A 16370-nucleotide genomic window follows, 5' to 3' on the forward strand; every position below is an offset into this window, starting at 1 on the left:
GATCAAGAGACATTGTGAAACCACAACAAATGAAATGATCAGACAACAATCAACTGCATCACATCATAGCCGACCAACCAGATTAAATGAGCATTTATTAGTTATCATTTTATATATTGTGTATTTTTTTAATAATTATTTTGTCCTTATTTTGTATTTATTATGTATGTAATTATTATTATTTTTATTTTTTTAATATATTTTATATAATTATTATTATTCATCAGTTATTTCTGTATAAAAAAAAATTTCATTTTGAATTGAATTCATTGGTGTCGTTTTATTTTTAAAATTGTACATTTTGACAAACTTTTTATACAGATGCCTTTGTGGAAAATGAATTAAGTTAACTGTGCAAGATTTTGTCTCTTCCTTTTTAAGTTTATACATGAGATGTTTACAGTATGCAAGATAGGGGTGAAAGTAACTAGTAACTTTGACTTTAAGTACTATTTAGTAGAGCTACTTTTTATTGCCGCCTGTTTTCATCTCCACCATTAAACAATCCGATATTTTTGTGCATTGCATTGTGGGATGTGAAGATGAAAAGAAGTGTTGATACCATTTTTGTTGGTGTTTGTTGCTGTATTCCCTGTGATATCGGAATGAAGTAAAAACACTTTGTATACACCCGTCTCTGCAACTCCACATCCCACAATGCAATGCACAAAAATGTCAACAAACTAAGTATTTATGGTGGAGATGAAAGCAAACTTTCCATTGGCAATTTTCACCATTTTCCTTTCTTTGTGGAGTAAATGATGTTCGATTCACTGATCTGTTAGGCATAGAAAAAAAATCGGAAGTAGCAGCTTTAATAGAAAATAAAGCACATGGCAGATTAAAAAGTAGGAAAAATCAGGTTGGCTAAGGTCAGCACGGACACAAGATTTGTATAAAACATGCCAGCAAAACCACCAAATGTTTCATGGCTTTGCCAGCCACACACCCACAGATGGCCCACTGTCTGTGGATGCATTACTGCCCCTCCCAGGGCACCCATTACCAGGAATTATCTCCTGTCACACCGTGCCATTACCAGGCCTTATCTCCCACAGCAGGAGGATGTCAACACAGTATACTGCTGTTAGAACCAGCTGCAGTCTTCCTTTTCTGCAGCGTCCTAAGTCCAGACTTCTGTCACTAACACCATGGCCTAGTCAGCAACACCAGAGTGGGCCTTTTTTTGTTTTAAAAACATTGCAGACCACCCTGTCAGTAAGCCCATATTTACAAAGAGACAGTAACTGATCAACGTAATGCTCACTGATGCCTAAAGATCCCTGAAATAACTATTTACAGTGTTTATATACAGTAGCTATGGAACTCCATAACATTAAAGTCTATCAACACAGGATAAAAACTAAACTGGAACAAAAAGGAGTGAGAAGTTTTCAGATGTGATATGTTTGAAACACAGAAAAGAGAAGAAATCAAAGACTGGAAAAGTTAACTCCATCTGAACCTCTAGCCCCCACTTCTTTACAAAACGTGCAGGGGGTGATTAGAGATAGATAATGAGGGTGCTGAAATCTGCAGCGTAGGATAAATTCCAGAGTTTGCCAAGAGATTGAGCTGACTCCAGAACACATGCAAGACCCTTTGTTCCAAACTTCCACTCCTTTGTTTTACCTGCTGTAGCGCTCATTACAGGAGCTTTACCTGTCAGATAGCATTACCAAATCTACACTGGATCACTGCCTATTCCTTGACTTCAGCAGAGACTGGGGAGTAGAGATATCATGGGAAAAAAAGACTACAATACCTATGCAGCGGTGTAATTTTCAGCTTCGTCACTGTACATATGTATATATTCAGTTTTTACCGTGCAATGCAGAGGTGTAAAGAGTACTAATATATGTCCTACTCAAGTAGAAGTACAAGTAAAAAGTAGCTCAATTAAATAGTACTCAAAAAGTTACTTTCACCCCACACGTTCATTTTTGGTAATAAATTCTGCCGCGGTTCCCTTGCATACAGTAAACATCTCATGTATAAACTTAAAAAGGAAGAGACAAGATCTTTCACAAAGATATCTGTATAAAAAAAAGGTTTGTCAAAATGTACAATTCTTTTTAAAATAAAATAACACTAATAAATTCAATTCAAACTAGAACTGCAAGCAGTTATGAAAGGGGGCCAAGCCTTCCCACGCGACTCGGCCCCCAGGTTTCACGGAGCCCATAGAAGTACGTCACGAAGGATGACGGGCTTGAGGCGAGGGTCAGAACACAGGCCAACGTACCATTTGCTGTGAACAGGTGGATATGAAGTTTTGGGAGATGTGATTTAAAATGTTAAAGTTACAGGCCGAAATGTGTTTGCACCCATTATAGCGCCACCTAGTGGCGCACATTTTGGTATGGGTGATATGTGTGCTCTAATATATGTACCCTGTAAATTTCACAGCCCTCAACATAATACTTCAGCTGAAATAAAGGTTTGTTCATTTATATGTTATGTAGTAATAAGCCACGCCCACTTTGACCAATTGCAAATATTTTTGACGTATGGGGTCAGGAGCGACCCAAGGTCATACCCACCAAGTTTGGTAAAAAACCAGTCTTGTCACTTAAGAGATATAAATTTCCCATTATTGGAGCGCCCTCTAGTGGCGTAAATTATTAAAATTTTGCTCATACCCTCACAGTCACATGCCAACCAAGGATCTCAGATTTGGTGTTGTTAGCATTTATTTTGACTAAGATATGCACCAGTTCGTGTTTTTATAGCTAGCTAGAAAACTTAACTCGTTAATATTTTGCGCATATTTTGCCCGAACAAAATTCTTTGCAAAACTTCAGAATCGATTGAATACTCTATGTGCCAAGTTTCACGCTGATTGGACAAAACCCCAAAGAGGAATTCGAAAAAGTAGGTTTTTGATATGTCGTGACTTACAAAGACCAATGTGCTGTGGGAGTAGGCGTGACCTATGTCAGAGGATGCGACTCTATGTAGGGAACATGTGGATATAAATTTTATGAAGATGTGAATTGAATTGTGAAAGTTAGAGGCAAAAATGTTTTTGCAATTATAGCGCCACCTAGTGGCGCAATTTTTGGGATGGGTGGTCTGTGTGGTCTTCTATATCTACCCTGTAAATTTTACTGCCCTCAACATAATAATTCAGCTGAAATAAATGTTTGTTTATTTATATGTTATGATGTAATAAGCCACGCCCACTTTGACATATCGCCTCAGGAGGGACCCAAGATCATACCCACCAAATTTGGTAAAAATTGGTCTTGCCATTTAAGAGATATAAATATTTGTTATTTGCAGAGCCCCCTAGTGGCCTACATCATTCAGTCACATTCCAACTAAGGATCTCAGATTTGGTGTTTAATTTGACCGAGATATGCGCCAGTTCGAGTTTTTATAGCAAGCTAGAAAACTTTACTCGTTAATAATTTGCGCATATTTTACCCGAAAAAAATTATTTTGATAATTTTAGATCAAGTCAAACTGAAGACTCTACGTGCCAAGTTTCATGCTGATTGGACAAAACCCCAAGGAGGAGTTTGAAAAAGTCGTTTTTTTAGTTTGCCTAGCCCAGGTGATTCAGTGCTATTCAAGGAATCTGTGGATAACAAACGGTGTGGGAGTTATGGGCCAAAACGCGTTGACCTTTGTTATAGCGCCACCTGCTGGCAGATATATGTAATTTTTTTGCGTCCAAGGTCCCCTGGGAGTTTTGGACCCACCCATCAAAAGGCACCGCCCTACCTTGCACGGTTTAGCCTGCAGCACCACTTTAACCAACGGAACTATAAAAGGTAACAATAATAATCGGAACAATTACAATAGAGTTCCTAGCACCGCTGGTCCTAGGAACCGCGTATGCTTACATACAAGGTTCCCTGGCCCCGGGGGCTTGGCCCCCTAAATATTACAATCCTCAGGCTCTAAGCATAGCTATGTGTATGAACTCTAAAACTGAGAAAATAACCTGGGTACCTCATGATACGATGCGATACGCGATACAAAGCTCACGGTAACGATTATCTCACGATATGATGATACTGCAATTATCAACATATTGGTCAGGAATCAATTCTACAATAATCTATGACCTAACAAGAAAAAAAAAAGATTAAGTGAAAAAATAAAATTTCTATTTTATATCTCTGAAAGAAAATACATTGAAAAAATGTCCTATGAACAGTGACACTATTTTAGTGAAACATTTCTGTAAATAAGTGTCAGTATCAAATAAGTATCTCCAATAGAGCTTTCTGTAAACAAAAAATAAGGTCTTTCTTACCAGTGACACCATTATAGTGCAATATTCCAGTAAACAATATATTGGTTCCTTCAACAAACAGTGACAAGATTTCTGTGAAGACCTACCTGCACATTTTGGTGAAAAAGCAGAAAAAGTTTTGAAAAAATAAAATACAATAAATTTAAAAAATTTAAATTTTTATTTTTTCCTAAATCGATACTCAATAGTGCGAAAAAATATCGTGATATATCGCCGTACCAAGATATCGTCACACTCCTATTTGGAACCGTGAATTACGTTTAATCTGGTTCGTCGTTTATGATTTGATGCATTAACTATGATTAGCATTCTGTTCTGGATTAGCAACAAAACTTTCAATTAACTGGAAACTTGAATGAACTTTAAATGACCATATCATAATAATAAATTATGACAATTTTTATATGATAACACTTATACACAATGACAATTTAGACAAAAAAAAACGCACAAGCACAAACAAACAAAAATGAATTATCAGTTGTTTACATATTTTTACAACTAATTATTATGATTATGGCCACAACTTCTTTTATGAAGGGATTAGAAGCAGTTAATGAGACAAAAATTAATCAGTATTTCTTTTTTAGTTAAGTTTCAGGAGCAATCAGGAGTTAAACGACCTTACACATCTCCTTGCTATTTTTTTTTTTTTTTTTTTTTTTTTTTTTAAATCACTTAGTAAGTTGTATTTAGAATCAGACAACAGGTGTCCTGTAAATTGGGTGCATATATTTGTGTTTATGTGAATTCACACATTGGATTAGCTTTCTAAAGTGTGTACTGCCTCCCTCACGTGTTGCTGCGCTGTCACCACTTTCTAAAGATAACATCTCAGAATAACCCCCAACTCTGAGCCACCTCTCTGCATACGTCAGCCATGATCCACAACTCTGCTGCTGCCACGATGGAGACAGCTAAAATTAACCCCAAAGAAACACTCCATCAGGACTGCAGACCTCGTGGTCAGCCGTTGGGAGCGGTGAGAGCATAGAGTGAACCAAAAGCTGGGCAACAAGAAGAAATGTGCCTATCAAACCCAAAAAATAATACAAAAAAAAATATTTAGCACTAATGAATATACAATCTGAGCAGAAGGCCTACTGCCATAATGCCCAAAACATTGAAACGAAGAAATTAAATAAAGAAATTCAGCTGACGCAATGTGATTTACCAATCAAACCGATCTGAAATGCGGTGACTGTTTGACAGCCAGATACTAACTGTCAGTATGTTAAGTTGAGGTTTTGTTTATTCAGACAAGGTTTTTTGGGAAATTTTCATCTCCTGACATGTTTTGACTGTCAACTGCCAGTTTTCCTCACAGGAGTTCTGCTGATCGCCATTGATGATTCCTTTGATGTTTCACTTGACCTCCATGTAATAGTTCCAGTGATATTCATTTCGTCTTCTTTTTGAACAGTATGTTATGTTGAGAATTAGTTTATTCAGACAATATACTAAGTGTCAACTGCCAGTCTTCCTCACAGGAGTTCTGCTGATCGCCATTGATGATTCCTTTGATGTTTCACTTGACTTCCATGTAATAGTTCCAGTGATATTCATTTCGTCTTCTTTTTAAACAGTATGTTATGTTGAGAATTAGTTTATTCAGACAAGATACTAAGTGTCAACTGCCAGTCTTCATCAGAGGAGTTCTGCTGATCCCCTTTGATGGTTCCTTTGACGTTTCACTTGATTTCCATGTAATAGTTCCAGCGAGTTGACAGTCAAAACATGTCAGAAGATAAAAATGTCCTGAAAAACACACTTTTAAAAAGATGACAAAATGAATCTCGCTGGAACTATTAACTGTCAGCTTTACTGGCTGCAATGTTGTAAGAAGAGGACGTAAGTAACACGTAGTGGACAGATTTTCCTTTGCTCTTTTTCTTGTATTTTCTCCATATTTTCTTGACTTCACCTGATTTTCTTCTTTTTTTCCCCACAGCACTGACTATCTTACACATAACCTACCATATTGCTTTTCTTTGGGTATATTTTAAATGTGTTTGCTGTAATCGAAGAATACGTTTATTTTCCTTTTTCACTGAAACCTTCAAAATGTAAGATATCTGCTATCATCTACGTTGGCAATTTCAGTAAATCCCTTGCAACAGGTGAACAAACAGCACATCTATCTGTGTGCTTTTTGCAAACCTAGTCCTCAAAAAAACAGACTCAAATATTAAATCAAGTATTCCTAACCCTTAGGACTGATAGGCCTCTCAATTGCCAACCAAAGCAGCTTAAACTGGCAGTCCTTGCCTAGAGCAAAAACTCATTAACTTATAAATGTTGTCACAGTTTCACTGTCACATGCACACATTGCAGGGTCTTCCTAATTCCAAACTGGCCAGGCCGGATGTAATCTGATCATCCCTTGGATGTGCCAAGAAATGACCAGAAAAGCTACAGTTCTCATACTCAGGATCTAGATTCTCACTCTCGAGGTCTTGAATGAAAAAAGCTCTAAGATCTCCATGACATTTGACCTTAATACAATGAAATCCTGATCATTCCTAATCAAACCTGTAAGCTGATGAAGGCAGGAAGATTACAAAGATCTGTAAGGAACTGATTATAGTGTCTTCATTCACCATGAAGGTGAGAAACCTTTGCACCTAACTCAAATATTCAGAATTGATAGATACAGGAGGTACGTTGAAAATAAAAGCTTATAATACTGTTAGCAATTGCATTAATGAATGTTTTAGCTGCTACTCTGAGGCGATTTGAAGGTCAAGGACTAGGAGGATTAATGAATGGTAAACGCTAAGAGGGGGATGGACCGCAGATCTCTTAAGTAAATGGATCCCTCGCTTACACTTTCTGATTAAAGGCTCATTTAATGCATCAGAATGACACACTATTACTTCAGAAGACCTGCTTTAGTTTAAGGATTGGTTACAGATGTATTTCTGTAACCCACTGAAAATAACCAAGATTTCATGTCAGGGAAAACGGTATCAGGAGGCTTATGTTTCCAACACCGGATTTCAACTGGATGCGTAACTTCTCCATAACATCTCCGCTACGGAACGTCTCCATGCTCTGCGGTTTGTCAATCCCCCCGCCTCCATCTGTGATATGTATTGTTGCGGTTTGTCTCAAGAGATCCCACTAATTCACGCGATATAGTGAGTTCTAGTCAATACAAAGAGAACCACAAAGCCATACAAACAGTTCATTGTGTCCTTGGAGAGGAGCAGAAGGAAAGTGACTCAGCCCTTCCCTGCAGATCTTCCGCTTTTGTGGAGATTATTGTCATTCAACCATGGATAAGAGCAATATTTATATGTGAACTATGATCCACTGCCACCCTGTCCAGGGTGTAGCTCTGCGTAGTGCATGAAGAAAGCTGGACATAGGTTCATGATGTGAACCTATTGGTTGACATAGCACTTATTGTTCAGTTTGCATGGTTACTTCGGGCCTACAATTCTATGCACTTCAGTTTTCAAACACATACATATTTAATTTTGCTGAAGAGGTTTGAAATTCAATCCTATGGTATACATGCCCATCTGCCAAAGCGAGATGGATGCACCTTGCATGGCAGGTGGACAGCCATTGATGCGGAAGCTTGTGCATGAGCATGAAGAGTGAAATTGCTCAAAAATGTCTTGTTCTTCACTGCAAACATACCGTTTGTTGACCTCGTCTGAAAGGTTTTGTGCATTGCATTGTGGGATGTGGAGTCATGTAGATGGAAGCAAACAAGTGTTTTTACTTAATTCTCCAAAAACTCTGCCAAAGTGACTCCCAAAACATTTCTGGTGTTTTCACAAACTGTGGATGTTCAATTTTGGGTTTACACGGAAAAATATGAATCCAGTAGAAATGTAATGTCCCTGTGAGTGAGGTGATATCATGGAAAATACAGAGAACAAACATCATGTCAAGCCAATCATGGTAAGAATCAAGGGAAAACACTTCTATATTCCACAATGCAATGCACATTGAGAGTGTTTACAATGGAGATCAAAACAAACTTTCAAACAGCAATTTCAACCTTTCACAACTTTTTTTGTACCAAATGATCTTTGATTTAATCTATGAGGCCTACACTATGAATTTATCTGATAAAAAACAATTTAATCTCTAGCAGCTTTAATGGATTCCTCATTTGGAAAACATACACTTCTATATTCTGCTCCAAGCAGGGATCATTTTCACTGCATTTTCATAAAAAAATTAAAATAAAATAAAGTCCCCGCATGTCAGCAGAGACCCATTTACTTAGAGTGATGACTTAAATGATGCAGGAAACCATCCAGTATAAAATGGTTCCTCCTACACATAAACTCTGTTGTAATATAACAGCAGATGCATGAACATGTTTTGTCAGCCATACTCAGGCTGACCTTTCACCTCAGGATCTTCTCATCCAATCAGAAGAGCTGAAACGAGGATCCAGAATTAGCTCTGCTATCATTGGTACGGAGAATGCTGAACATGTAGAAGAATAATGGTGAAGACAAAAGAAAGAAAGAAAGAATTTGGCTAAACAAATGATAATAAATGTGGATTTAAATGTTTTTTCAATGTTCGTAGTGTAATTGTACAGTAGTTGTTACAGTAAAAATGACTTACATGGGGCAGTAAGGAGGTGAGTTCATATGTGGATGGAAACTCAGTTGAAACTCATCAGAAAACAGTAATTAAAAAAAATACAAACCAGAGTATCATATTATATTTAAGAAGGTGCACCGAGCAGGCCACATACATTTATTTCTACAATAAACAGGTGGTCCATTCCGACTGAACAACAGCATCACAACCTGAACATGTTGTTTTCTATCTTTCTACTCACACTGTCTAGTCATTTTTTTAAATTATAACATTTTATGCAAAGCCTCCACTTATCACATATTTATTTCATATTAATAAATATTGATTTGGTACTTAATGTATATTTCACTTTTTCTTTTTATCTGCTTACTGCTGTACCAAGTAAATTTCCCTGTTATGGGATTAATAAAGTATCTCTCTATAAAAGCAAGGAATCTCTGTGTGTACTGGATGTGTGTGTTCCTCAAATATCCCTAAGGATCAGGCTGACCTGAGAGTTTCAACATGGCTGCTGCTTGGTTCAAGGGTGTGCAATGTCGAATTTGTTTGGACGCCCCACCTCCTGAGTCGATGGACTCAGTGGTGATGTCATCAGTCCTACCTCTACAGTGGTGACGTCCCACCTTCAAACACAACCTCATTTGGCCATCCATAAAAAAGCTACTTACCCTCCCACCTTTCTATAGGTATTAATCAATAATCGATCAATAAAATCCATAAACACCACGGAGCTAGGCTAAGTGATGTTATGGTTATAATGTTACGTTGTCCATGTATTTACACGGCAAATTAAGAAATGAAAAAGTAAAGTATAAGTAATGAAGTGATCTCATTACACTTTACAGAATTAACAAGTAACTAGTAATGAATTACTTTTTTTGAGTAACTACCCTACAACTGGTGATGGGTTGTGTATTGCTTTAAACACTCATTTTAAACTCTCACACCACATTAGTATCCCCAACTTTCCTTTCTATTCCTCTCCTTGCAATCACTTCTTTCTTCTTGCCTGGTCGACACAATAATTCAGATTTTGTGTCACCATTATCTTCTCCTTAACCGCCTAATAACTAGGGCTGCCAACTTTTGGTCGTTGGTCGATGTCGTCGTGGTTGACCAAGAGCAATGGTATCAGTTTCATTACTATTTAAAAAAAAATGCAATGCGCTTACATAGGTGATTAGGATTAAATATCAAATATAATTTATCTAATGCATAAACATGATTCTATGTCCAGCAACAGCTGTGTAAGTGCGAGCCGCAAAGCAAAAAAAAAAAAAAAAGGGTTGCACTTCAGCTGTCAGTGCGCTGTCCTCAGAGCAGAGAGGGAACAAATTAAGACAGGCTTGAAGCACAAGCATCCATTGGTAAATCAATCCTTTTTCTGCACAAGAACATGGATTCTACTTATATTTGATACATGGAATAAGTAAATAGATCCACTGTGCACCTGTGTTTGACGTGCGTTTGTTTCCCTGTGTGCTGATCTGATGTTGACATCGACAGTTTATTAATAAAAGCAGGCTAATCACTAAATCAAAAGTAAAAATATGTCATTTGTATGAGGAAAAAAATAGGTTTTAATTGTCGGTTTCAGGTCGAGCATGGATATAAATACATAATGTCTGTCGGACCTCTAGGTTTCACTTTTGCTTTATGATATGAACCTTATTCAAGGTTCATATCATAAATGGTCTGTGTTTAAAAGCAAATTGGCACCACAAAACGCCAAAACAAAATATTTGTCTCTCTGTTTCTTCCTCCTCTGCACCTGCTCATTTATTCTCTGATTTTTTTTTTTTTTTTTTTTTTTTGGTCGATTAATCACTACGTGTGCCATAGTCTTGGTCGACCAACCATTTCCTTGGTTGACTACAGCCCTACTAATAACACCAACATCTCCCACCCCAATTCCTCTACTCAGGGGTGACCAAGCAGTAAAGACTTTACCAGAAGGTAGATAACATATACCGTTAACACGTACACACAAATCGTCGCTTCTCTCCTTCTTTTACTCAACATGTTTCGACTCCCACCACACATTCATAATGAAGCACAACGTGATGACTTTACAAAGTTAAATTCAGAGAGATTTGACACACATTTGTGAGTGGGAGGTCTGTAGCACACAAATCCCAGGACATTCATATGAACATGTCTGTCCTTGGGGTTGCTGAGGACTTAGACTGTGTGGGTGTGAACAGAACATGTGAGGGGGGGGGGGGGACAAAACATGTGTGTGTGTAAGCTGTTAGGCACATACATAAATTTATCACACAGCACTCACCAATGCAGGCGTGTACTCGGACTGTCAGCTGAGTCCGCAAAATAACACTGTGCTTCTTTCCTCTGGATCTAAAAGAGAGACGGGAGGAAAAGTTGTTAAATCCTTACCCACATGATTGAACATCATAAGTGGCTAAAATTTAAATAAATATGTTTTTCTTAGCATTTTTAAAACAAATCAGTCCTAAAAAGGATATTTGTTAACACTTTATAATAATAACACATTAAAAGTAGTTAATAGATCATTAATAGACTGTTATAAATACTTCGCTGAATATTTGCTAACAGTTTGTTAAGGATTTATAACTGTGGTTTATAGATAGCTAATAAATACTTACAAGCTGTTAGTTAACAATTTATTAATCAGATGTTAACTATATGTTGATGATGTATAACTATACCTTATGAATTAGTAACAGAACTACTACTACTAAACTACTTACTAAAGGCTTATTAAATATCAGTTAAAACTTCATATACGTTATTGGGATGTTATTCTGAAGTTGCAACTATTCCTCATTTATTAACGTACATAAAGTTGAATAAGTTGGTCAAAAATGACAGGAAATGTCTGACATCTGTAATTGTTAACAAAGGTTTCTATACTGAATATTAAGTTCCATTTTTTTATTGTATGAAATACTTATTTAATGCAATAAAATTAAAATTAATTATTTGAAAATCATTCAATGTACAATGTATTTTTTTATTATTTTTATTGCGTGCTCACGTAAAGATACCTGTTCAAGTAAAAAGTTTGTTTTTGTAGAATTTTTTTTTGATATTCTGTCTCTCATAGTTGAAGTGTACCCATGATAAAAATGACAGACCTCTCCAGTCTTTGGAAGTGGGAAAACTTGCAAAATCTGCAGTGTATGAAATACTTATTTTTCCCACTGTAGTTAACATGTAAATTATAAATTGTTAAGTAACAGCTTGTCAGTTACCTATTGGCTATCTGTAAGACACAGTTATAAAAACTGTTAGCAAATATTCAACAAGCAATTTATGAATCATTAACTAACACTTTATTAATGATCTAATAACTACTTATAACGAAGTTATTATAAAGCGTTGCCAGATATTCATACATTTCATACCAGCAAACAACTGAAAAAATGGAAATAATGCAGAGGAAAAATAGCGTACATTCCTTTTTTCCACCCCTATATACTGTATATATATATACTGATACATATCTTAGATTTGAGGACTGACAGCTGGATCTAACTAGACACAACACATGGATGCTTTACACACACAAATCCACATTTCTGTGCCGGTCATACCAAAGCAGCACATTTCCTTGAAGGCATCCATTCTAAAGAGCAAACTGTCTCTTCGTGTTATTCAAACTTTGGGGACTAATCAGCAACACTTGTCGCCAACATCCTGATAAGAACAAGCGTAGAAGGGAAAGAACTAATCTGGCACGTTTGAACCAAAACACACGGTTTGGTTTTCCTTTGTGTTATCTGCTTTGCTCAGAAATACAGCTCAATTATATCATATTATATATCAATTTACTGATAGATTTTCCATTTTGGTACAATTTCAGATGATACCCAGTGTGGAAAAGTTATTCAAAGCAAATACTTAGGCCTTTTTTATTTATTTACCAAGAAAAATATTGTTCAATTGTTACATGCTAGTCCACACATTAAGCATATACAGATATGATGTTGGTGTTAATACTCCGATATGAAGATCGTAGAGTTGCAAAACACAGCACTTCACTTCCCTTTGTACCCTTCACTTTCTATGAAAGCTAAGCCGTCTTTTTCACAAGAGAACTTTGTTTACCGTCAGCTGTGGTGAATGATGTCCAAACAAAGCTCATATTACACCATATAATCTTACTCTGTGGGAAAAATTAGTTCTCAGTGAAAGTCCTGTACAAAACAACAGTCTTTCTAAACTTAACCTTTCAGTGGGTAGCGTATTAAAATATAGATATTATATTTTCTAAATATGGCATAAGTAGACCTGGATTGTTCACTATAACCAGAAGAAACAACCAGCAAACTCAATAAGAGCTCTCAGAGAACACTAGCCCCAACTATCCTCTTTTTCAGATATTGGCAGTTATCTGGATCAGTGGTCCTGATCATGGTACCATGTTCATTCCTTCCCCATTAATAACAATATAGTAGGTCCAAATGTATGGGTGTTACCATATTTTTTTTTAAATCACGTTGAAATGTGCAATCCAGATCCAATCCAGATGAAACCTGGTGGGGTAATTAAGGAACCAACCAAACATAACCCTGTAAAATGTTATGAAATTTCACCAATATTGAGAGATAAGGATTTTTCAATTTTTGAAACAGGTCAAATTTGGTCAAAATTTATTAAAGAGTATCTAAACCCCTGCTTTCTCCTGACCTGCACGAGGAGGTAAATTCAAAAAATGCCTTGATTATGGGTGGGGCTCCTGGAACAGTTAAGACACGCCCAGTCTTTACTATAAAATCTCCAATGAATAATCTATGCAATGTTAACTAGCTACTCATTAGTCAATATACCTCTCCATTCACTCTTCTCTCAATCCTACCTACTCACCACTGATTGTAGAGCCCACAGGTGCTAGGTTTTATAAAAGGGGCGGGGCTAACAGTGCTCGTTTGTGATGCAAGATGGTCCCAAAATGTCACATGATCTTGTTCTCAGCCAATAGTAAAAATCAATTGTAATAACCGGGTTTCAAACCATAGAGGGCAGGGAAATTTAAAAAATGCCTTGATTATTGTTGCTCCTGGAGTAGTTAAGACACGCCCAGTCACAGCAGCCCCGCCCCCACAGTGCTCCACAGTTCTGCATGGAGTTGTCAATCAATGCTCACTCAGAGCTGAAAGGAGGAAAACAGTCCCTCCTCCCAACAATAACGGTTAGTGATGTCACTGATCCAAAAAGGCGTCAAAATTAAATTGCAAAAGCAAGCGTTCAACCCATAGAGGGCAGTCACTCTGACATTTAACTAAAAACTCTAAATTTAAATACTCAAAATAAAATGTGAAGAGTGGGACTACAATCAATAAATTACATTAATTCATACCTAATCATATATGTATTCAGCAGAAAACAGTGGTTTTAGGGTGTACTTATTTTAAGCTTATGCCAAATGCCAATTATAGGAAAGTTTTTGGGATTCTGACTCTTTATCTGTAGGCAATGAAAAATGGAGACCTCCAAAAAGATTTCAGCTTTGGAAAAAAAATCAAAAAATTCTGTAAAATCACACAACCCTTTAAAGTGCTGATCTCTTTGACAGATTTGTATAGGTTTATAACCAAGGTTCCTACAGCTTCAGTCAAATTAAATTCAAGACTTTTTAAGAATTTTTATTGCCATTTGAAAATAAATTTAAGACCAACTTCACAGTAAACAGAAATGAGGGGAAAAATGCCACATTAATTACATAGGGTTAGGTTTTATTTATTCCACAAAGTAAACACAAAATGACAAATAAAACAGACTAAAATAATCAAAATAACTCTAAAAACACACAAAATCACTACAAAAATAGCCAGACATCTATAAAACAACAACACAAATACAAAAAATAAAAACCATTATGAACAATCTTCAATGGACAGGCCATTTTTGTTAAATTTACATTTCCCCACATTGTTGAAAGTCCTGCTGCAAGCACGTCACAGTTTTGTAGTTGGTTCTGCTGTCGTAATTGTGCAACGTTACGGTAAATTATTTTAAAAAAAAAACAAATGTTAGCATTTATTTTGAAATGTAACACTAATTACAATTCATAAAATCATACTTATGTGTTAAAATGTAAGACTTTTGAAACACTGATTTAAGAAATTTTAATGACAATTAAAGCCTTATTTTTAAATTCATGAATTTAATGCCTTTTAAGACTTTTTAAGGATCCGTGGGAACATTCTTCTAAATAGGAAACAAAAATGGTGGAATCCCTTCAGTACCAACAGTTAGTCTAGACAAAGTGACCCTCTGTAGATGACACCAGACCCCTCCAACCTGACCAGTTTCTCAGCCACTTCTAAACACACACAGTGGACTTCATTCACCTGCCAATCATTTGTCTAAAAGCCTCTCAAACACACAACACAAATACATTCTGTCACGTGTACAAATCAACGTCCTCGTGGAAACGAGCACACAAACAAACAGACACAAGCAACAACTGTGCGCTGTAGACCCGCCATCACTTATCAAGCCGCCGCCCCAAAACAGATTAGCACAATTCTCAGCAGACACCGACTGTCATCTATATGTAGCCAGTTAACAACAGCTGTCCAGTCTACAATTTCATGACATCACAGTTCGTGTACGCAAAGTAAAATTATTTTAGCTATCAGCTAAAGCTATTGGTAAAGTACCTTTGTGAAACAGTGCCCGGAGCATTTTCATTTCAAGCTAATGCTAATAAATTGAACTGTTAACAGCTCAACATGATTTAGGAATTTATTTGCTAAATACATAGTTTACAGTAAATCGAGCTAGTCTGCTAGCTGGCAAATATTATACATTAAGTTCGTGTAGCAGTATGCTAACATGCTAAGATTGCTGCAAAGGACAAAGTATAATTTCAAAAGATTCGGTTAGCTGAATTTTCCGAAGTGTGTACACATATTTATTTTCTAGACTATATTTCTAAACTTGTTTTATGTATTTTCAACATAGTGTCCCTTTATAGCTCTGTTATATTTTGGCCAGTGTACTAGCTATTAGCTATCAAATGTATTTAATTGAGTTTTTGTTTCTTGTTTCTATGTTTATTTTCTTAGATAATACATTTACATTGGTTTCTGTGTCTTTGAGTATGTTTTCCATGATAATATCACAAAGATATTATGGACCTTGGTAATTTATTTTCAGACCTAAATACCATGAAAAATGAAACACTTAAGTACCGTAACGTGAAAAAAATTCCCAACATTCCAGATACATCTGTATCAGTGTTAATTTTGTCTTCAATAACTAACTTGACTTTTCATCTACGACTCTTTATTGAGTGACTAATTTGACGATAAAGAATAAAAACTATGTTAATTATCAACTGACAAGTAAACGCAACATAAAAAGTGAAGCTGGTTGGATGGACAATTTAGTTTACAACCATCCACAATGCCTTGATTGTTTTCCTTTTTAACAAACTTAATATCTTTACTGTAGGAATGTAACGATTCACTCAACTCCCGATACGATTCGATTCACGATACTGGGTTCACGATACGATTCTCTCACGATTTATTTTACA

At 36.3% G+C, this 16370-nt stretch overlaps 1 protein-coding gene across 3 annotated transcripts in view; it reads right to left on the reverse strand.

The window, feature by feature from the left end:
* fhod3a (formin homology 2 domain containing 3a) overlaps nt 1-16370 on the reverse strand; it is a 113477-nt gene that overhangs the window by 82089 nt on the left and 15018 nt on the right. For all 3 annotated transcript variants that reach the window (XM_028461955.1, XM_028461954.1, XM_028461953.1), the window contains exon 3: nt 11130-11197. In XM_028461955.1, the coding sequence (XP_028317756.1) occupies nt 11130-11197 (68 nt within the window). The remainder of the gene's footprint in view (nt 1-11129; nt 11198-16370) is intronic.

Source organism: Gouania willdenowi, chromosome 11 (assembly GCF_900634775.1).
Source record: "Gouania willdenowi chromosome 11, fGouWil2.1, whole genome shotgun sequence".
Lineage (NCBI taxonomy): Eukaryota > Metazoa > Chordata > Actinopteri > Blenniiformes > Gobiesocidae > Gouania > Gouania willdenowi.